Source organism: Amphiura filiformis, chromosome 2, assembly GCF_039555335.1.
Source record: "Amphiura filiformis chromosome 2, Afil_fr2py, whole genome shotgun sequence".
Lineage (NCBI taxonomy): Eukaryota > Metazoa > Echinodermata > Ophiuroidea > Amphilepidida > Amphiuridae > Amphiura > Amphiura filiformis.
The window spans coordinates 5,867,881-5,889,935 of NC_092629.1; the positions used below are offsets into that span (position 1 = coordinate 5,867,881).

Here is a 22,055-nt window from a genome sequence, read left to right on the forward strand (position 1 = left end):
TTTTCAGGTAGGAGACTCTGGCATGTATGTGTCCTGTTCTGGCGGGTTTCTTTTCGCAGGTTTGCGTACGGGTACAAGTATCGTAGCCCTACATCGCACTGACCTTGACCTTTTCTTTGGCACTTGTGTCCTAGACTAAATCATTTTTGCGTTATGCTTGAAGTGACGATTAATTATCAGCGCCTATTTACCACACCATTGTGACAGGATCGCTCTCTGACACGGTTGTTTGGTGGCATGTAAAACTGATTTATTTTGAAGAAAAGTTGAACAATGATGGCGCTATTTATCTTAAATCTTGTTTGCATCTTTGCAAGGGGTAGACATTTGTATTATGGTATTAGAACACCAGAAAAAAAGAACTACATAAGGAAAAATAAATTTTCAAAAATAATTTTTTTAACATGAAGGAAGAAGTCATTGTTTGTTAAATTTAAATATATGTAAAAAGCGCCCTCAATTTTAAAGACAATTTTATTATGAAATGTTAGAAAAAACTTATATTATTTGGCTAAATTAATGTATGTCACAGTCGCTGCAAACATCTTATAGACCGATTTATAGCGTAATAATGCTACTCATCGGTTATCTTTGGACTTGACTTTATCTGTTACCTGGGTAAAGAGTTAGAATTAGTACATTTAATGGTTGGCCCATATGTTGTAAATGAGATATGGTCAATTAATGCAATTACGGTTTATTCAGTCCTCACCTGCTGCTGCCTGAGATCCGCGTCAAACGGATCAACTGCATAGTATGGTGGAGGATATCCACGTTGAGGCTCAACAGCACGTGCAACACGACGTGGTTCAACTGCACGTGGAACACGACGTGCTGTAACAGGTCGTCTAGGTGGTGGTGCTGTGCGTTGACTCCAACGCGAAAAAGCTACACATCCAATTAAACCAAGAACAACTACAAGAAGTAACAGTCCAAGCCCACCTCCAAGTCCAACGATCAATGAACGTGATACACGGCCTCCTAAAAAGGACAGAAAATGTTGCATTGGATAGGCACTAATAGCATTTAAGAAATAATAGCAATTAAGAAATAAAGGGTAATGCATTATCCTTTACACGCAAATAATGTGTCCGAGGCAGTAAAAATGTAAATACTGGGTGATTATTATTTTATTTTATTTTTATTTATTCTTTCTTTAGGCAGGGTAGCCCTTCAATGATAAAACACTGATTTCCAAGGAGGCCCTGCATCATCAAAAAGTACAAACATTCTTATACAGTTAAAGCAAATTAAAAAATACGTACATGTAGATTATATAAAATTATTTTACGATACAACTTAAAAATTACATATATATGAGGACACAGATAGATAATGATGCAGATGGAACAAACAAATTTATGAAGAATGAATCCTATGCTTAAATTGAGAGAGACTCCTGGATTCATAATTACATTTAATATCAGCAGAAAGACTGTTCCAAATTTTAGCAGCACGTGAATTAAAAGTCCTTTTCCCTGCATTAATATTCCATGACACTTCGTGGAGATTAAAGTTGGTCTGTCACAACAATAGCTGTGAACTTCCTATTGAATTCTCTACATCAAACTTTCAGTGGATTTACCAATAGTGTCATATATGAAAATGCCATGTGGAAAATTATGCCCAAACTAAAATCTACAACCATTGCCATCAACCCTGAAGTATATGACAAGCTCATGTACGAACTATGTGCAAGATATGGAAGTCCAGATGACAGAGGCACTAAAGGATACATATTCAGATGTAACATGCCAAATGACAGTAACTTCTCTACCATAACCATTACTTGTTATGCTAACACCCATAATATCTCAGTACAAGGACACCTTCATGAACAGTGGGTAGAAAATGTTCTTCCTGAGATCCAGCTATCACTTGCCACAGAACATGTAGCAGACAGTTTCAACCACAACTCGTCTATATGTGTACAACCTACCACATCAACTCCACAGTCACACGGTACTGCAGCTACTAGTAGCATGCCATGCCTTGAATTAAGTTTTGACCAAGTAATCAACACAACAAGGGACATAGCAACACAAACTGATCAAATAACAACTTGTGTCAGTGTTGGAACTCAAACTCAAACTCCAAAGCCAGCTCTAGGTCAGCACCTAAGCCAGCTCCAAGATCAGCCCCAAAGCGCCATAACCCTAACAACTGTGCCAATGAACTAAGTGCCATGACAGCTCCTGTTGACAATCTCAGCCTATGTCTGCTTGCTCTTCAGAAACTACTACTTGTGATACACCTATTGAACAGAAGCCTACATTTGTCCCTCCTGTGCTACCTGTTCCCTCTATGGATGTCCCAACAATTCCTACCAGTAACCCTTTCAGTATTCTTTGTGTGGAAGATACTCTACCAGACTCTGATGACCCTGACCTCCTCCCCTTCCCTTCCCTGGATTAAGAACTCAACTAAACAGTCGAGAGCCATACATTCTAAATCTAAGCCTTCAATGCCTGCGCCTGTACCTGAGCCCCTCACACCAGTGACTAGACCTGTATCACCAAAGCAAGCACCAGTGACCACACCAGCATCACCAAAGCAAGCTCCTACTGATGATCAGAGGCCATCTCAACATAGACAAAATGACAGAAGGAAAACCATACTACTCGTTGGAGATTCCATACCAAAGTTTGTTAATGGTCGACGAATGTCAAGAACATATAGACTTGTCAACCGGTGTATACCAGGAAGTACACTGAGCTTGTGGACTAAAATCATTGATGCCATGATAGAGGAAACACAGCCTACGATGCTTATCATCCACTGCGGTACTAATGATCTTCATACCCACACGCCTTCGGATTGTATAGATAAACTTTGCCATCTTATAAGCGCTATAAGATATGACATTGACATTGTGATTTCTTTACACAACACAACTCAACCGTGTTAGTAGAACTTGGATAACCAATTTTAACTCGCGCCTATATATACTAAGTAATGCCAATGGGTGGAAATATATAGACAACAGCAACATTACACTTGACCATTTGAGTACTCAAGATAACTTGCATTTGAATAAACAAGGACAGCCATTCTCGCTAGGAACTACTTGAACTACTTGAATTTTCGCGTCACAAAGGACCGGACCATAAAATAAATAAGAACTGTGTTTCTACAAATAAGAGGAAGATCAATGACAGTGTGATAAAACCTATGGACATGAACCCTTGTAACAAAGGAACTAATTTAAATTCTGATGCTAATAGTGTTTTTAATGTTGATACTTCTTCAAATCCTGATTGTGCAATTTATCTGCAAATGCCAAGTAATTGTAATTCAAATGTGTTTAATAACCATGTTTCTCCACTATGTAATCAAAATAATAATATGTGCAATAATAATGTAAATATTTACAGTGAACCAACTAACACAGTTAACAATGCCATCCATTCATCCCATCAACCATCTCATTGTAAAGTCTCAAGTGATAACAATACAATTTGTGCTGAGTGTACTTGTAAGATAATCCCATCTCATCAAACCATTTCATGCATTCAATGTTCATTGGTGTTTCATAATAACTGTGTCACTGATTATAATAACAATGGCCCATATTGGTGTCAATCATGTTTCTATAGGACATGTTCAAATGAACTCCCCTTTTGTAATGAGCCATTTATTGACCTCAAATGTGTTCTCAATAAAGGTTTAATAATTGCTCATCTTAATGTACAAAGTTTAAGATACAAAGTAGATTACCTTAATATTCTTCTTCATGACAACAAAATAGATATTTTATGTGTAACCGAAACTTGGCTTACAGATGATATTGGTGATGGTGAAGTCAAAATTAATGGTTATAACTTGTGTCGAATTGATAGAGTATACAATACCCATGGTGGCATTGTTTGTTATGTAAAGGATAGTTTGAATTATCGTGTATATAGTGATTTGAATATTAATGATGTTGAAGCTCTTTGGCTAGAAATTTGTCTTCCCCATACTAAACCAATTATTGTTGGTACTATTTATCGTGTTCCTGATGCCAAAGCCGATTATATTGATAAAATTGATGCTATGTTTCAAAATTGCTCTTCTACTTATGATGATGTTATTATTTTAGGTGACTTTAATCTTAATGTAGCTAAACCTGCTGATGCTAAAAAAGTTTCACGTGTTGCTAATCATTCTCAGCTCATTCAACTTATTCATGATTTTACTCGTGTCACTGATAAAAGTAAGACAAATATTGATCTTGCATTTGTGTCTAGACCTGAAACTATTTGTGCTTCTGGTGTTCACAGTCTAGGAATTAGTGATCACAATCTTATCTTTGTTGTACGAAAGATTAAAACAAATTAAGTCTTCTCCTAAGATATGTAAATCTAGGTCTTTCAAGCATTTTAATGAACATGAATTTGTAAATACAATAAAAAGTATAGATTGGAATGTAATCAATAATTATACAAATGTAGATGAAGCTCTCCAAACATGGACAACATGTAAATAACTCTAAGAAATTATGGTCTACGATAAAGAAACTTTTACCATCTAAATCGTCATCAACTACCACTACTGTTAAAAATGACAATGGCTTTACATCTACTGTCAAAGAAACTGCTAATGTATTTAATGATTATTTTACTTCAATAGGTTCCACACTTGCAGAAAAAATTTGATAATGTACATATTAACAATAATATCAACGATTCTGAGAGTTCTTTCAGCTTTAATTCCATTTCTTCAGATTTTGTTTATAAGCAAATGTGTGATATTCCTAACAACAAGTCAACTGGTATTGATGATATTTGTGTAAAACTTCTTAAACTTGCTGCACCATATATATGTCATTCACTTTCTTATATTTGTAATCTTTCTCTTTGTACATCTTTGTTCCCAACAAATTGAAATTGGCCAAAGTTACTCCAATTTTTAAAGCTGGAGACAAATTAGATGTTGGGAACTATAGACCTATATCTGTTTTGCCTCTTATCTCAAAAAAAAATTATTGAAAGATCTGTTCACAATCAACTTCATTCATACCTTACAATCTCTGGTATTCTATCAGATAATCAGTCTGGTTTTCGTAGAAATCATTCTACTGCAACTACTCTTATTGATGTTGAAGATTATATATTGAAAAACATGGATAGTGGACGTGCTACTGGAGCAATTTTTCTTGATCTTAAAAAGCATTTGATTGTGTAAATCATTCTCTCTTGATTGAGAAACTGTATTGTTATGGTGTTCGAGGTAATGTATTAGAGTGGTTCAAGTCTTACCTTAATAATAGAGCTCAAGCTGTAAATATTAATTCCACACTGTCTAACTTTAAACATATCAACATTGGAATTCCTCAAGGATCTATACTTGGTCCACTTCTCTTTATCATTTTTGTAAATAGCTTACCTGATACTGTAAATTGTAAATGTACTATGTATGCTGATGATACCACACTTCTTTGTACTGCTAATTACCCTTCTACTCTTCAATCAGAACTCCAGACAAACTTCAATATTATTGCTGATTGGTTCAAGAGTAACAATCTTACTTTAAATGCTAAGAAAACCAAGTTTATGGTCTTTGGTACTCGTCATATATTGGAAAAGTTCAAAAATGTTCGCATATATTATAAAAATGATAACATTGAGCGTGTCGAAGAATCTAAGTACCTTGGTGTCACATTTGACTCTATCTTGTCTTGGTCAAATCATATTAATAAAATGTCTTCATGTATTTCCAAACGTTGTGGTATTATCAGACGTATTAAATATTTTGTTCCAAAAGATACTCTCATCATGCTTGCTAATGCACTTGGCATGCCAAACTTTGATTACTGTAGCTCTGTTTGGTCTAATTGTGGTACTGAGCTTTCAAACTCTCTTCAAATTCTACATAACATTCTACATCGCATTATTTTATCTGCTGATATTAGAACACCTGTTATTGATATGATGAGTATCTTACAATGGAACAAACTAAATGATAGATGGTCTAACCAAATGTTGGTTCTAATATTCAAATGCCTTAAAGGTATGGCTCCAAGTTACATTTCATCTCAATTTAATTTCATGTATAGCATGCAGCGCAGCCGAACCCATTATTTAAACGTTTTTTTTACTGCCGAGGCGTAAGTGATAGCGAGTATCGCAGAACGCGTAACCAAGCGTAATGCTTTGTGTAGAAGGCGTAACGACGCTAATATACTGGCCACTTTATCGCTAACGAATTGTCTTTTACCTGACGCGTTTCAACAAATCACAGTGCGCGATTTTGAATAATGGGTCGTGGGGGTAATAGAATTCTTCTTTGAGAGCATAGCAGGATGAATAAAAAGCACCTGTATATACCCTAAATCAAACTTTATTTGTCATTTGGGAAGACAGGTTAGTGTAGCGTCTTCTCACTCGCTTGTCACCACTGCAGTAGGGTCTTAATTCCCCGCGTTACCATAATGTGAGTTTGGTTGCCGATCCATGCTTGTCCCTGCAGGTTTTTCTCCGGGTGCTCCGGTTTTCCTCCTGCATCTAAAACGAACATCTGTCCATATAACTGTCCCGTATTCGAGTGCCATCCCTTTATTATTTTTTAGCCTATAAGTACTATTGGACTTTGGTAATTGATAGATACTGCTTCTATCATGGCAGCGCATATATACTGTACATACCTCCAATATCATCACCAGCTCCACCATCATCTTCATCATCAATATCGACACCACCATCGTCATCATTGATACAGATAGTCACCACACTTGGGTACGAAATACGGTTGTTAGACTCTGGAGTTGAATCAAGAAGTACAACTTCAAAAGCTTCCTGTGGCTCGCCAACTTCATCATCTTCTATTTGTACCAGGACATCAACTCTTGTTTGGCCATTCGAAAAGGTTATTTCTGTGTTGACGTCAGTGTAGTCAACGCCATTGCCATCTGCAGGAGATCTTACATTGGCAGAGCCTGGATTTATTTCACGACTTGAGACTCCTGGAAACAAAAGAAAAAAATAGGTTTATACATTCAATGTATTAGGCCTATAAGGGAAATCGTTTACAAAAGGTGTTTTGAGTTAACAGACAGATGATACGATGACGGGTTCTAAGGGTCCACTAGTAGCATTAACGGCAAATAGAGTCATGGACAATCGGAGTGTTTTCGTATTGAAAAGTATTAAAGCCAATGTGATGCTTTCAAATTTTCATCTTGTTGAAGGCGAGGATGTAAATCATGCCTGGGATGACTTTCATTTTTTATGTATGTCATTAATGAATGTGTGCCTAGGAAATCTGCCAAGTGTAAAGCCAAGGATCCTCCCTGGCTTAATAGTGAGTTGCGTAAAATGTGTAGGAAACAACATACTTTGTATAGAAAGTGGAAAAAATCTATGAATGAAGTAACTTATACTCAGTACAAATGTATTAGTAACAAGCTATCTAACAAACTTAAACATGCCAAAATGGTTTTCTATGTCAGTCTTCTGGACAACGCATCTCCAAGTAAACGCTTCTGGGGCTACTGCAAGTCCCGTTCTGGAAAATCTCCTATCCCTGACACAGTTAATCATAATGGTACTACTACTTCAGCTGATATAGCCACCATTTTTGCCAATTCTTCTCGGAGTGCTTTAATGCCTCAGAGGTTCTTGATTCCCCTCTTCCTGTGTATAACTGCTCTTCTTACATCTCGCATTGCAGCTGTTCCAGTGCAGACATTCAATCTCTCATCAGGAAGCTTGACAACACCTCATCTGCTGGAGTCGATGGTATCACCAGCTTAATGCTCAAGAGAACTGTTTATGCTGTGTGTCCAATCTTGTCTGACATTTTCAATTTAAGTATCACTACCGGCCGCATACCAGATGCCTGGAAGCTTTCTAGAGTCATTCCAGTCTTTAAGTCTGGCGACCCTCACGCTGCTTCTAATTATAGACCTATCTCCCTGCAACCCATCTGCAGTAAACATCTTGCAAAGGTCATCCATGGCCATGTCCTCCATCATCTCAGCTCCAACAATATCTTAACTGACAGATAGTTTGGGTTTCTGCCTAAGTCCTCTACCACGGATGCTCTCACTACTGCCCTCCATGAATGGTATGGCCACCTGGAAGGACGCAGAAGCATCGCCACAGCACTTTTCGATCTGCCCAAGGCTTTTGACCGTGTGCCACATTGCCCTCTGCTTCTCAAACTTAGAGCCGCCGGTGTTGCCGGACCGTTGCTGTCATGGTTTAGGTCATGGTAGAACGCAGCTGGTTGCCATCCGTGGCGTTGATTCCCATCATGTCCCTGTCCTTTCTGGTGTTCCCCAGGGTTCTGTCCTGGGGCCTCTTCTTTTTCTCATTTATGTCAACGATCTGTGTCTTACCACGTTTTCCTTAAATAGCTCCCTGGTCTTCTATGCAGATGATACCACTCTCTTCAAGCCCATCAACGATACGTCTGACTTGGTTGACTTCCAGTCTGATATTAATTCTATTCATAACTGGTTGACTCTTAATCATCTCACTGCAAATGCATCCAAAATCAAGCTTATGATCATCTCTACAAAGAAAGATCCATTCCCAGATGTGACCCTCACTCTCAACAATCAGATAATTGAGCGGGTATCATCTGCTAAATTTCTTGGCATCCACCTCACTGATAATCTCTCCTGGAACCTCCATGTTGACCTCATTTGTAAAAAGGCCCGCAAAATCTTGGGCTTCATCCACAGGTCCTTCCACTCGGCCCCTATCAATACTCGCCGCATTTTATACATTGCTTTAGTTCGTCCCATCCTCGAATACGGCTGTACAATCTGGCATCCTCTCAACAAAACATTGACAAATCGGGTTGAGTCCACGCAGAGGTTTGCCTGCCGTGTTATACTTCAGCAATGGAAGTTCATCGTATGATGAGCTTTTCCAGGAGACTGATTTACCAACCCTCTCTAAGCGCCGTGACGTAGCCACTCTTTGTCATCTATATAAAATCTTCCACAGTCTGTGCTCTTCTCCAAACCCCTTCAGACCCCATCTTCGTCCTACCCTGCGTCACTTAAATTCCTGTGCTGTTGATCCCCCTTTTTGCCGCCTGACTCTTTCTAAGAGATCATTTTATCCATATGCTCCTTCGCTTTGGAATTACCTCCCGGAAGCCATCGTCAAGTCCACATCCCTTCAGGCCTTCAAATTGGCTGTCCAATCCCACCTCTTTTAGCCAGTATCTTTGTGTATTTTCCCAGCTATTTCCTTTTGCTTCTTTTGTCTGTTTGGTATGTTTTGGTACCTTTTTGTGTTTTTATTTATTCTCTATGTTTGTTTTTGATGTTATTCATGCATAGGCATCCCTTCAATTTATTGCTTGTCAATATTGGGTTTAGCCTGGCGTTTCGCCAAATGTTATAAATATAAATAAAAAAAGCCAAGACAACTGTATGATTTAGGACGTATTTATTCATAGCCAAACTATGTATATAAAACGCACAGCATTCCGCAGTGCCGCCGAGAGCCAGTGCGGGCCCGGGGGTAGAACGAGCGCACGGCGCCCCCTTTTTACGGCCCCCTGAGGTGTCTTTTCTTTGCTTTTATGAGCCCATTTGTGTATGTTTTATTTATTTTTACGGTCCTTCTAGGACCCCGGGCCCGGGGGTAACGTAGCCCCTTAACCCTCCTTGTCGACGGCACTGGAGCATTGCACAACAGCTTCTTTCTTATTCATGAGCCTCATTTAAATGTATGACAACGGCGATAGTCACTCGTGTATTCCTGGTGTTGGGTCGATCGGACGGAGATTGGACATTGTATTTATCGGCAGACACACATTTTGTTATTACATATTGCAATAGTATATTTATTTCGCAACACAGATGATTCATATTTGGTCAGCATCAAAGTCAGAGTTAGTCGGCGAGATTTTCACTAGTGTTTATTAATATAGTGTATAACTTACTGGCACTGGTAATTCCATGTGGTAGCTGAGATCCATACGCAGATCGATACACTGTTAGACGTACCGATCCTACTGATTCAGGAACCAATACACAGTCTAGGGTAGTCGATGTACCGGGTGGAGACCCAAGTGTCAGAAAATCTAGATATGCACAAGATAAAGGTAAATGTGATCTCCAATCATTTGTTTTATAACCACGTTCAATGGGAAAAATCTACCCTTATTGATTAAGGTTAGCAACTATTTTTAACTGTTGCGATTTGGTAGTTCACAGCACCTTGCGAGTAGTGAGCTTTGGCAAAAAATGCATTGATCATTTCAGAGCAGATGTGTAGAAGAAATCAATTCTTAAACAGAACGTTCCTGCAATCTTATTGGTTCTTACCCAGCTTTACCCGTGTGGTATGGCACGGTCTCACACGGGTCAGCGCGTGTGCGTCAACGCGATACGCGTACTCGCTATTTGGACCAATCAGAGGCATACAGCAACTCATCGATTTTAAGCACTAGAAAATGTAGATTTAATTTGATTAAAATGTGTATGATATTTTTATTTGAATTGAATTGTTTAAGAATGAGAATAAAGGTATTGTTTTAGCCGCTGTCGTGCATCTATCGTCTTATATAACACGGGCGACATCATTATTTTTGGCGTAAAACAGCGAGGCGAAGCCGAGTTGTTTTACTTAAAATAATGACGTCGCCCGTGTTATATGAGACGCTAGATGCAATCCAGGGCCTAAAAACAACACATTTTATTCTCTAAATATCACATATATCCTTTTGTAGGACTTTTTGTGGTTCTTGAGTTATTCTTTAAAGAGGACGGAAACAACAACACTTTTGTAAAACGTTTTCAAAGTATATGATTTGTAGAATAAACTTTTGCAAAGATCAAAGTGTGATTTTCAATAACAATAATTTAGATAATGAAAATGGATTTTTTTGCCTGCTTCGACCAACAATACCGCGTCTACGATTAACATCGTCTCTGAATAAAGTTGATAAAGAATGAAGTTGAAAAAAAATCGTGCATCTATCATTTCATATAACACGGCATATCATTAATTTTGGAGTACAACTTAGTCTTCGTCCTCGTTGGTCATCTTAAAATAACGATATCACCCGTGTTATATAAGTCAAAAGATGCACGTTAGAGGCTGCAACCTATACGTACTATCATCATCCAAAATAGTGATAATTGCTACCGATTGTCCAAGATCTGCACCCCCACTGTCTGCTGCTAGATAGACAAAGAAGTCTTCAGATCCTTCAAGGTCCTTGTCGTCATAGATTTTGATGGTGAATGGTACAGATTTGACCCCAGGTCTAAAATTGACACGGCTTCCGGAGAAAGGTTCGTAATCGGCCAAAGATGTTGCATCCCCGTTACTGGTAGAGATATCTGAAAAATAATGTATACGGCGTTTTAGGCGCTTTTGGCAAAGAAAATACAAACAGAAGCGCCGATCGTGTATTTTTGCAATCATAATGTACCGTAAAACGTTCACACTAATCTTAACAATTACCTTAAGGGCTAGGGGTAACGCTCATTAAGGTTTTTTGTATTTCTTGCTCTTGCAAGCTTTTATTTACTTGCAAAATAAAACAGAACATTACACACAAGATAATAAAAAACAACAACAAATTTATGTACAACTACACACCAGTACTAGAGGATGACATAAATAGTGAGTTACAACTCATCCATGACCAGATATACATGAATACATACATTTTTATACCTCTTCCCATATCATACATGTACTAAGAGTTAATAAAGTCGAGAAATGGATCCCATTTTTGGAAATGAACATGGAGCTTAGACTTTCTCTGTGCACAAAAGTGTTCAAGTTTTAGAGTATCCACCAAAATATTTTTAAAACCATTATAGGAGAGTCTAGCCTGGTCACATCTGCATTTATATATAAATTTATAACGCCTGGCAATAAGCATAATTTGGTTAAAACTAAAATCAATACTTGTATCTAAAAAGCCAAAAACCTTATTAAAAACGTTAAGATCTGGGATTATATCAAAATTCAATTGAATATTTTGCCTGAAAAAAATCACTACATTGCAGTCTGCAAATAAATGAAGAATGGTTTCCTTCTGTACATGACAAAAATTGCGCTGATCATTGTTTGTTAATCCAACTTTATGTAACCAATCATTTGTTGGCAGAATATTATGTGTTATCCTGAACTGTAAACAACTCATTACATTCATCAACAGTCAGATTATATTTTCTCTGAAGCGAGAATTGGCTAACAGGTTCTGTTTTGATCATTAAGGTTGCAAAAGTACTCAAGCGTAGTATTTGAGACGTGAGTCAGGGGGGTTTCTCAGGCTCGAAAATTACAGCGACAAAATTCACAAAATATTTAATGTGCATCTCCTTTGGTCCTGTTTACGACCATAAGTGACTTAATTTTGGCCGATTTTAGCCCTTTCCGTTGGCAGGTAGATATGAAGCCAAACAAAAACGGTCTTGATTTGTTTTCTCAAAATGACGAATTGCAGGTTACTATAAACCGCCCCTGTAAAAAAATGATTTAAATGATAGAAATAATTTAAATACTGTATACTATGTTGAAGTATAATTGATTCTTATTATTGCATTATTGGTCACTTTAATAAAATCACTCCTTCACTTACATGCTACTTCAAGATTTGTTGCTGGTCCAGTTCTTTCCACGGTACACGTCACACTACCGACTGATTCAGAAACACGTTGACTAGGACAATTAAGCCGGAAAGCACCTGTAATGACCACAACGATATAAAAGCGGAGGAATAAGTTAACGTAACGATATCTTTTTGCCTTAGAATACAATAAACAAATTAGTTTCATCTTCCGATCGACCAACGATGCTTGGTCGATCCTTATTATTTATGAAAACAATTAATCGACTATTGATTACTGTGATAACATTTGCATCTTTGCCTGCACTGATATTGACCAATATAAATTTAGCATTAATTCTGATTAATTAGTATACTGTTGTTAGTTCATTAATAACAAGCATCGAAGCAGCATCGACGGTCGATCCAAAGATCGAACAAATTTGTTTCTGGTGCCTTATGTACGCTACACGATGAATGTAAATTGACGGAAAGTCATTGTAGGGGTATTATCTAAAGTGAGTGAGTAAATTGAACGTAAATTGAAGAAATGTAGTGTTGTGCGATCTAGGTTATTCCATTCTGTCCTTAGGATTACAACTTCCACAATCCACAAACAGAATATGCTAGTTCAAATCACGTGTTTATTAAACATGTACTTACCATCGTTGTCTCGAATAAAGACACAGGTTTCTCTTCTATCGTCATCTATTGTGGCTGGCACACCAGCAGAACCGGGTTGGCGGACAATTTCACTAATGCGTACACTGAAACTCTCCAATCCCGTCTCTTCATTTGTATCATTGTAGACTCTTACGCATGCTCTTTGTTCATCCTCGTTGGAATCAAATGTCACTGTTATATCGTTGTCATTAATGTCAGCATCGGGTGTTGCTGCCCTAGATCTATCAGGTACTGACTTAGGTACAACAGTCAGTCCTGAGGAAAGAAAACACGGTGGTTTGTGTGAAGTGGCAAATATCGTATTAAAAGGTAATCTGTTTTGTTTTAAAGACAGTGTGGCGTCTAACTACAGATTTGACATTAAGTACAGAATATTTCTTCACGAAGTGCCAAGTCTAATATGAAATGGGGTCTGCATGAACCGCACGAGGTGAATATTTATTGAGGTGTGTCTGGAGATGGTGTCAAATTGCAATGGTGGATTTAAGTATACTGAATTTAAGTTTGGCAGATGGTAAGATTTCTGAATATCGGAACATTGTTCTGAAATTATCAACTTTCTTGAAGTTTGAGGTGATGTGTACTAAACCTAAATACCAATAAGTGTTGATCAAAACTGAAATACACTTGAAATATATCAGATTAAAATATGGTAGGAACATTTTGAAAAAAAAAGGCTCCTAAAAGTGGTACGTACTCATAATGTTTGTATTCCCACTGGACCTACTGTACTCAAATAAACAGCGTGAGTTCATTGAACAACCAACTGGTTTTGCACAAAATTTGACCCCAGTGGGGCACATTCAAACTTTTTGAGTACGTACCACTTTTAAGAGCCATATTTTATGCTCCTCTCATTTTCGAATAATTCAGAACACTGCTGCGCGCTTGGTCACTCTAACTAGAAAGAGATCTCACATCACTCCAGTTTTAAGAGAGTTACATTGGCTGCCGGTTAGTTACAGAATTATGTACAAATTGTTAAATCGCTAAATGATCTGCGAACCCCGTTCAAAACATTCATGGGGGATAGAGCTTTTTCAATTGCTTCACCACGTCTCTGGAATACTCTACCAACCCACATTAAATTAAGTACATCTTTAGCACAGTTTAAAACTTCTTTAAAAACTCATTTAATGAAAGAAGCATTTTATTAATGTGCATCACAATATCTATTTTGTTCACCTATTGATTGTTGTTCATGTGTAGATTAAGTTGTAATGAAAAGTAATTTTTATTATGTAGTGTAAGATAATCATTGTATCGCGCCTTGAGCGCCATTGATTTGGTGGAGATGTGCGCATTAGTAATTCACATTATTGTTGTTATTATTATTGTGTTTCTTGTTGTTTACCTACGAGCTGCAATGATGAATAAAAGTCAACTTACTGACTTGGTCTATTCTTGAGAGAGATCCAGTTCGATACAGCACGACACAAGCATACTCAATATCCTCGATGACGGTAAGTTCATCATCTCGCATCGAAATTATGACTTCTGTAATATTCAAACAAATTTAAATTTCTTAAACGAATATCCCATAATCTGATTACAAAATGTTGGATAAGCATTCGTAGTGCTGGAGACCGTTCCTTATTTCAAATCACACACTTCCAGAAGATCGTCTATTCTGAACAATGTCACATAGCAAACGGAAACAAATTAGCACACATCCCACTGTCTGATTTACCATCTTCAAAATGTTAATACAAATTTCATTGACTCGGCAAATACATAATGGTTTTAGACAAATTAGTCAGTAGAAGTGGACGTTTCACAGAGTAATCAGTGGGTGTATTTCAGAGATAGTTAATCCACCACATATAATGCTAACGCGTGCTGTCAAGTCTGATGTTACAGGGTCCTGTTGTTGGAAGTATTTGACTGTGTAAATTAGCTTTAAAAATCAATAATTAAATAATACGTCTGACCATATTTTAAATTAGCATGAAAAATGCATAAAAATGAGCACAGACAAGCCCATTATTGGCTCATTGGTTCTTAAGATATGGCGTAGCTCTTGAAATTGTGAGAAAATATCTCAAAAATGTCCTAATTGTTTTTGACAATATGAAATATTAACTTTGTATTCGCAGTTAGTGCACAAAATGTAAGTTAGGTCCTTTAAATAAATATATTCAATTTTAGGAGCATATTTTTGAGTACGCCCAAAACACACAAGAACATTTCATTTTTGAAAAAAATTAGTTACAATCTTGAAATTGCCAAAGTCAAAGCCTTACCGTCATCGTCCTGGATACCTATCACCACTGAATTGATACCATTAATGCTACAATCACCACCAGACAAAGACACTCTTAGATGTTCTATTATCTCCGGTATGTCATCTCCGTTAATAGTCACATCTATAGTCTGTGAGGCCTGGTCTGGTAGGAAGGTCACCAACGTTGACAAGGGGTTATAATCTTCACCAGGTGTTGCATTACCTTCATTGTCGGCATCTAGTGCAGCTGATGTTTCGACCCCTGCCACAAAATGAAATATTTTATCGTATACGGGTTACTTCTGAAATACGCTCCGACAAAATGTCAAAGTTAGCCTGCAGACTGTCACGAAAACCGAATGCTCCTTATTCTTTACGTATGGGTTTTTTTTTCGAACAAGTCTTTGTATTGAGGCATTGGCCCAGGGGCACGAGATAAGAATTGTCAGTTTCCGTTCTCTCGATACAAGGACTAAAAGCAAAACTGTAATATTGATTGTTGGAATAACATTCCATGCATCTTTCAATTTCTCGCTTTTTTTACTTAATTGTTACTATGGATCAACATGCTTCTAATCATAGGCTTATATATTTTGCATCTGGATAATGGATTATCAATGAACCCAAGCGCGTATCACTTACCGTCCAATCTAACAAACAAACAAACAAACAAACAAACAAACAAACAAACCAATTCATTGGCACATCTATTGACTTACAAACACTAGCTGGTCTCTTCAGATATCCTTGTCTCGTGACAGTTATTGGTACTGTCACACCTGTTCCCTCTGTGACCACTCGGCTAGTCTCTGGTGTTATAGATATGAAGAAGGTACCTGTGTAAATCATATTTAAAAATGGTATGTATGTTGACATCATAATTTACTAACACATCAGAAATGGATTTCGGCTTACCCTATTTCCCAGGTAAAGGTGGGAGGTGAATGTCTTTCTCGAAGAGCACAAAGGATACGCAGACAATAATATTAAATGGAGTCATTTGCGGTTTTTTAAGCGTTTTTGGGGTAGCAGAAAAAACGCTGAAAGGGCGTTGACATCTACCGCCTTTGTTAACTGAGGGATAACCTCATAATACGTTCACATTCCTCATAATTGTATTATAGGTTTATAGCGCATCCACATATGCAGTTCGGAGAATTATATATTGGTGCCCTTATGCGGAAAGTAACCAATTCTCCTCGTTGACTTAAATCTTCAGCTTATCAGCTTATGCAATGTATTACTTGAATAACCATGCAAACTTACAGTCATCATCAAGTATGGTTACTTCACACGAGTTTGCTGTAGAATCCACGACCGTACGTTGATTGTGTGGGCTGATATACACTCCAAACGTTTCATCATTCTCTTGTATCAAATCGTTGTTAATCACTATTTCATGGACGATGGTTTCTTGCATAGCTGCGAACGTTATAACCCCATTGTAATGGTCGTAATCTCCATCTCCTGTTCGGTTACCCGGTGTTGCAGTTATAGAACGTGTATTAAGCACTACGAGAAAAACAAAACCTTAGGGACCGTTCATAAATACTTTGATGGAGGGACTGGGCAAAGTGTGGGGGGACCCAAAAAGTTTTGAAATGCACAAAAGGGGGCACCAAAAAGTTTTGGTTACTAAAGGAGGGGGGGGGGTCAAAAAGTTTTAAACAAGAAAATGCCAAAAGAACAAAAGCATACAAAATGTTTTGCGCGCTACGCGCGCATATGTACCATTAAAGCCCTTTTTTACCCCGATTATGGCCCGAAATAGTGTAATATACATTTTTGCTCATTACCGGTATCCAATTAAAGCCTTTTGGGAATCTCAAAGACTTTACATGTATTCTACAGTCTATAAGAAGAGGGTATATGTATGTATCCCACTGATAATACCAGATCAAAATGATGCAACCAGCATTTTTTTTGTCTTTGCATTGAAATTTATATTTTGCCCCCCGACCAAGAAAGCTGGCTACGCCCCTGAATGCCCTGATAAACAAGACTTAAGTTATTAAAAATCTTGAGTTTGTGCCCAGATGTGCTCTGGGCATGTGCTCTGGGCACCACTCTTACGGGGCGCCAAATTAACCAATTCAGCATCGATTCTGCGCCCCTCTAAGCAATGAAAGTCAAAATTTTCGCGCGCATTTCAGGACAAAGTCATTTGGAAGATCAATTTAAGACCGATATTCAAATTCATTATAACCAAAATTAATTAGTGGTATGCCCTACTTGTGCTCCGGGCGCAATAATTATTTCAAGAATCGGGAGCGACACCTATCCTTAGCCCCGGGTGCCACAAGCCCTAGCTACGCCACTGTCAATTTCTCTTTTTTGTGTTACTTTTATTTATTTAATTATTGGTTATAAGAATGAAACATAATTTTCAAAAAATTAGAATGTATAAATTGAAATTAAACTTCATACAAGTCACAACATGTGAAAAACACCTTCAACTTTCATGATTTTAGGAAACAGGCCTATTATAAATAAATGTATGAACATGTATGCCTATAATTGTGACTGAGTTTGCACAAATGGAGTAGCCCCCCTCCCCAGACTGTTTTAACCTCTTGGAAAGGGGGGGGGGTCAAAAAAGTTTGGTATGTCTAAAGAGGGGGTCAAAAAAGTTTTAGGTTCTCTGGCGGAGGGGGGGTCAAAATTTTTTTGACTCCAAACATTGCAAGTGCCCAGTCCCCCTGCCCCCCAAAAAAAATAGTCAGAAACATGAAACGGTCTCCAGTTTAGGCAAGAAAGTGTAAGTATAAGGTACTGAATTCATCTCAATTTCTTTTACGTCCATTTATTGTGACCCGTTCCAATAAGAACCAGCAACATTTGATATAGCTATAAGATTAGAAAATAAGCTTCCAATTTTAAATTCAGCATATGGTAACATATGCCTCAAATAAGTTATTATCAAATCTGTGCAGAATCAAAGTAATAATAAGTCTTGTCTCTTGAAGTATGTACACAATAGTCTCTTTATCAAAGCGGACACTTATGGAGATATTATTTGTATGTTTATTACTGACTTACAAATTGAGTCGGACCGACTGTCATCACCAATACGTTGCAAATGAACCTGTAACGTGTTTCCGCTCTCCAATATGGTGTTCTGTACTCCACAAGAGACAATCCTCACAGATGCTTAGGTATTAAAAAACATGAAGAACATGAAGAACATGGTGAACAGTCACCGGTTAAAAAGACGAGTTGTTTACAAATTTAATTACAGTCGAAACGTGGGTACGTAATAAGAAATAAGACGTATTTAACAGAAAAAAGTGGTCCTTGAGCACAAACCTATGGTGTTCACGAGGCACGAAAGTTATAGTGCTCATGGAGAACAAACAAATATTTTGACACCATAGAATACATTTTCTAGGAAATTGTTAAAATGAGATCATCTCGGAGGCATAGAGAATGGGAGGCTGGAGAAGAAAGCTTAATAATAAAGGTTCTGAGCACTATAAGTTGTGTGCTCCAGGAGCACTGTTTGTTGACGATAACCCTTGTAATCTAGGAGCAATATAAAATCTGTGCACCAGGAGCAGTATGTTCAAGGAGATGTGTGTTGTTGTGCTCCATGGGCACTCACTATTGTGTTGACGCATTTTAGTCATGATGGAGTTGTGATCGCTCCGACATTCAAGAAAAAAAAAAAAATGGAGGTCACATTAAATTTTATTAAGCAATATCAAAGACTCTAGATACATCTACCATTATGTACTATTAATGATACAGTACACAATGACACATAGATTTTGTATAATAGAGTCTATTATATTGTACGTATTTGGTCGCTTAGAATAAATACTCTGCATAATATGTGTAATATGTTTCACTGCATAAAGAGTTTTTAAATAGAGAATATAGAAAAGTCCAAATATAAAAACAAGATGTTATTGGAGGTAATGAGATACATGAACTTTTGGTATTGGATAACATTTTTACATTAACTATTCTGGTCATGATCGTCCTGCATGGAGTGAGCAATTTTTATATACAAATGCTGCTTTTCTCTGAAAAAAAGTAAGACTAAATAATAGGCTTAGCTCATGAAAGGTCACCAACTTATTAGCATACAAGGTCATGACGCGTTTTTTTGGTCCTTCCCAGTTTGTCTTAAATCAGATGTTTATGGTCATCTAGGAGACATTTTCTTGAAGGCAGGGGTAACGTATGTCAAAATACTTCTGAAAAGATTTTCTCACCATCGTTGTCTTCAATTGCTACTCTCGTTGTCAGAGGCCCACAGAGTTCTCCATCATACGCGAAAATCAGACTCACATCCAAATACTCTGTCGGTTCTGCGATAGCGTCATCTTTTGTTGTAAACGACCATGTTGAAGTGGTAGATGTGGCAGAATTTATCGTGATGTTGGCTGCGGAGGAGAGGGAGTAGTCCTGGGAAAGAGTAGCCTGCGGCTGTCCTGTAACACCTGTGGCACGGATCCCTAAGGCTGAGAAAATATTCATATTTTTAAAAATCGTATGGAGTAATTTGACAGTCATGAAATCGTTATGGTTACCCTTAGCTTTACGACCTATGGACTAACCCCGGTTAACAGCCCCTTTAAATTATACTGACAGTGGTTATCATTTACGGTATACGGACTAACCCCGATTAACAGTTTCGTTTCATTATACTGACTATGGTTATCCTTTACGGCCTACGGACGAGCAGTCTCTGTGCATTATCCTGACTACAAACTGGATTGGATATTGTGTCACAGTTTACCTGTTTTTACTATACATTGTAATAGCAGGCGACATTACATACTTGCACAATTTTCAGCTGAATTATCACGTGTTTAATACCTGCTCTCGGCGAATCACGTTAGTCAAGTTGTATGTAATATTATATTAAAAGCATTATTATTTACATGCAATAACCGGATAAACGGGAACAACAGTAGAATCTGGATCTCTTGCACATGTTACAGATATGTCCACTTTGCCATCACTTTCAATTGTCGTCAATTCCTCATCGTCAACACGCCAGCAACCTTCGAAGTAAAAAAGGTGTTTGTATACAAACCGACATTACCGATATTACCGTCACAAGATTTCATAATTTTTTGGAACACTAAAACCACCATAAAAGTGATAATTCGAGTGATAAGAACTACTCAGAGGCGTCGTCCTCTGGCACCTGAACAGGAGCCGTAAGGAGGGCCATTGAACACAAATAATCGTGGTCGCGCTTCACGCTCGTAAAACGTTTGCCCCATGTTTGCATTCCGGGTTTGCTTGGCCCACACGTTACCCAACTTACCAATCCGGATGACACCCATCGTTTCACAGCTTATGTGGTAATTTGGCTAGTTCTTGTCATCCGTATAACGCAATGAATCTCTTTGTATAAGACTGCCTATAAGTCGTTCTCGTCAAGTTCAAAGTAAAAACGGACAGCTATATCGTATGTCACAAGAATTGCTGTCCCTTTTTCAGTTGAAATCCACACCCTTATGGGGTTACTTGAATGGATTCCAACTGGAATAGTCCAATGTTTATATTTTAATTGTTACAACGGTTTAGTGGCACACCATGGGTACTCACAATCGTCATCTTTTATCATTATATGAGTCAGGCTTGGATCCCCTAAAATACAGTCCGGTGAATCCATTGGTTCCATCCCGGGTTCCTTCACTAAGATAAGTTGAAAGCTTTCAATATCAGCCTCTACATCTTTATCATCCACTACCACCACAGTTACAGACGCCGAGGTTAGGCCAGCAGAGATTTCCAGTATCTCGTCAATTTTAATGTAATCCTCTGGCATGGCGGCAATCAACGGTGCCGGAACCGGATTTAGCGGCTGCGATTTAACATCTGAGAATAAAGGTAATAATAACTTAATAATGTGAAAACAAGCTATTATTTTCACATTTTTAACTGGGCAACTGGGAAAATTGCTTCGGCAATGACATCAAATACCGAACACACCCTGTACATTAGACACAGAATTGTAGCCGTATAATATTCACGTACGTCATCCAAAATTGATCTAAAACTACATGTGTGCTGTATTACAGGCAGGGGCGTAGCAAGAGCATCAGGGGCCCATGGACAAGGAGCAGTACCGCACGGGCCCTTTTAACCAGGGCGGGATTTACCTTATGTGGGTCTGGGCCAAGTCAAAATTTGGAGGCCCCGAACTCACGTGCCGAGGGAAGCATGACTCACGTCTATGTCCAAGTTTTGGTTTACGTAGAATATAGAGGGGGACTAACATATTTTGTTCCGATGTTACTATGACATTAAATTGTGCGAAAAGCAAATGAAAAAAAATATTTTAGCCCCAGATCAACATGAATTTTGCCATCTGAATGCGCGCGGAAAACTTTACAATGTTGCCCTATTTTGGTCAAAAAAACATGCTGTTATCGGGCAGAAAGATGCATAGGGTAATTTTGGGGCCCCCAAATTCGGGGGCCCTGGACCCGGGCCCATCTGGCCCAATAGTAAATCAGGCCCTGCTCTCCATTATCAGCCCTTATTTAGTTTTCGCTTTTGTGCTCGGGGCCCCTGAACCGTCGGGCCCCATGGACTTCGTCCACCCTGTCCCCCCGCTTGCTACGCCCCTGATTACAGGCTAAAGACAGTCCCAGCAAACACAAAACGTTTTCTA

At 38.1% G+C, this 22,055-nt stretch overlaps 2 protein-coding genes across 2 annotated transcripts in view; both read right to left on the minus strand.

The window, feature by feature from the left end:
* The window catches only part of LOC140137920 (extracellular matrix protein 3-like), a 17,963-nt gene extending 1,696 nt beyond the window's left edge, over positions 1–16,267 (minus strand). Inside the window, exons 1-9 of the mRNA XM_072159728.1 lie at positions 16,138–16,267; positions 15,438–15,680; positions 14,584–14,691; positions 13,174–13,449; positions 12,544–12,648; positions 11,063–11,290; positions 9,886–10,026; positions 6,626–6,943; positions 713–981 (exon numbers count right to left, since the gene is read on the minus strand). Coding sequence (XP_072015829.1) covers positions 713–981; positions 6,626–6,943; positions 9,886–10,026; positions 11,063–11,290; positions 12,544–12,648; positions 13,174–13,449; positions 14,584–14,691; positions 15,438–15,680; positions 16,138–16,267 — 1,818 coding nt within the window. The remainder of the gene's footprint in view (positions 1–712; positions 982–6,625; positions 6,944–9,885; positions 10,027–11,062; positions 11,291–12,543; positions 12,649–13,173; positions 13,450–14,583; positions 14,692–15,437; positions 15,681–16,137) is intronic.
* Positions 16,268–19,606: 3,339 nt separating this feature from the next.
* LOC140137931 (uncharacterized) lies at positions 19,607–21,249 on the minus strand. Its single transcript, XM_072159739.1, has 3 exons — positions 20,984–21,249; positions 20,308–20,430; positions 19,607–19,884 (listed from the first exon to the last, which is right to left on the minus strand). The coding sequence occupies exons 1-3, from the start codon at positions 21,204–21,206 to the stop codon at positions 19,607–19,609; spliced, it is 624 nt and encodes a 207-aa protein (XP_072015840.1). The 5' UTR covers positions 21,207–21,249.
* Positions 21,250–22,055: the final 806 nt, after the last annotated feature.

Coding starts and splice junctions, on each gene's coding strand:
- LOC140137931 (XM_072159739.1), bottom strand. CDS start 21,206: ATGCCAGAGGATTACATTAAAATTGACGAGATACTGGAAATCTCTGCT. Junction 20,431..20,983: donor AATGATAAAAGATGACGATT/GTGAGTACCCAT, acceptor TTTACTTCGAAG/GTTGCTGGCGTGTTGACGAT. Junction 19,885..20,307: donor CGTTTATCCGGTTATTGCAT/GTAAATAATAAT, acceptor ATATTTTCTCAG/CCTTAGGGATCCGTGCCACA.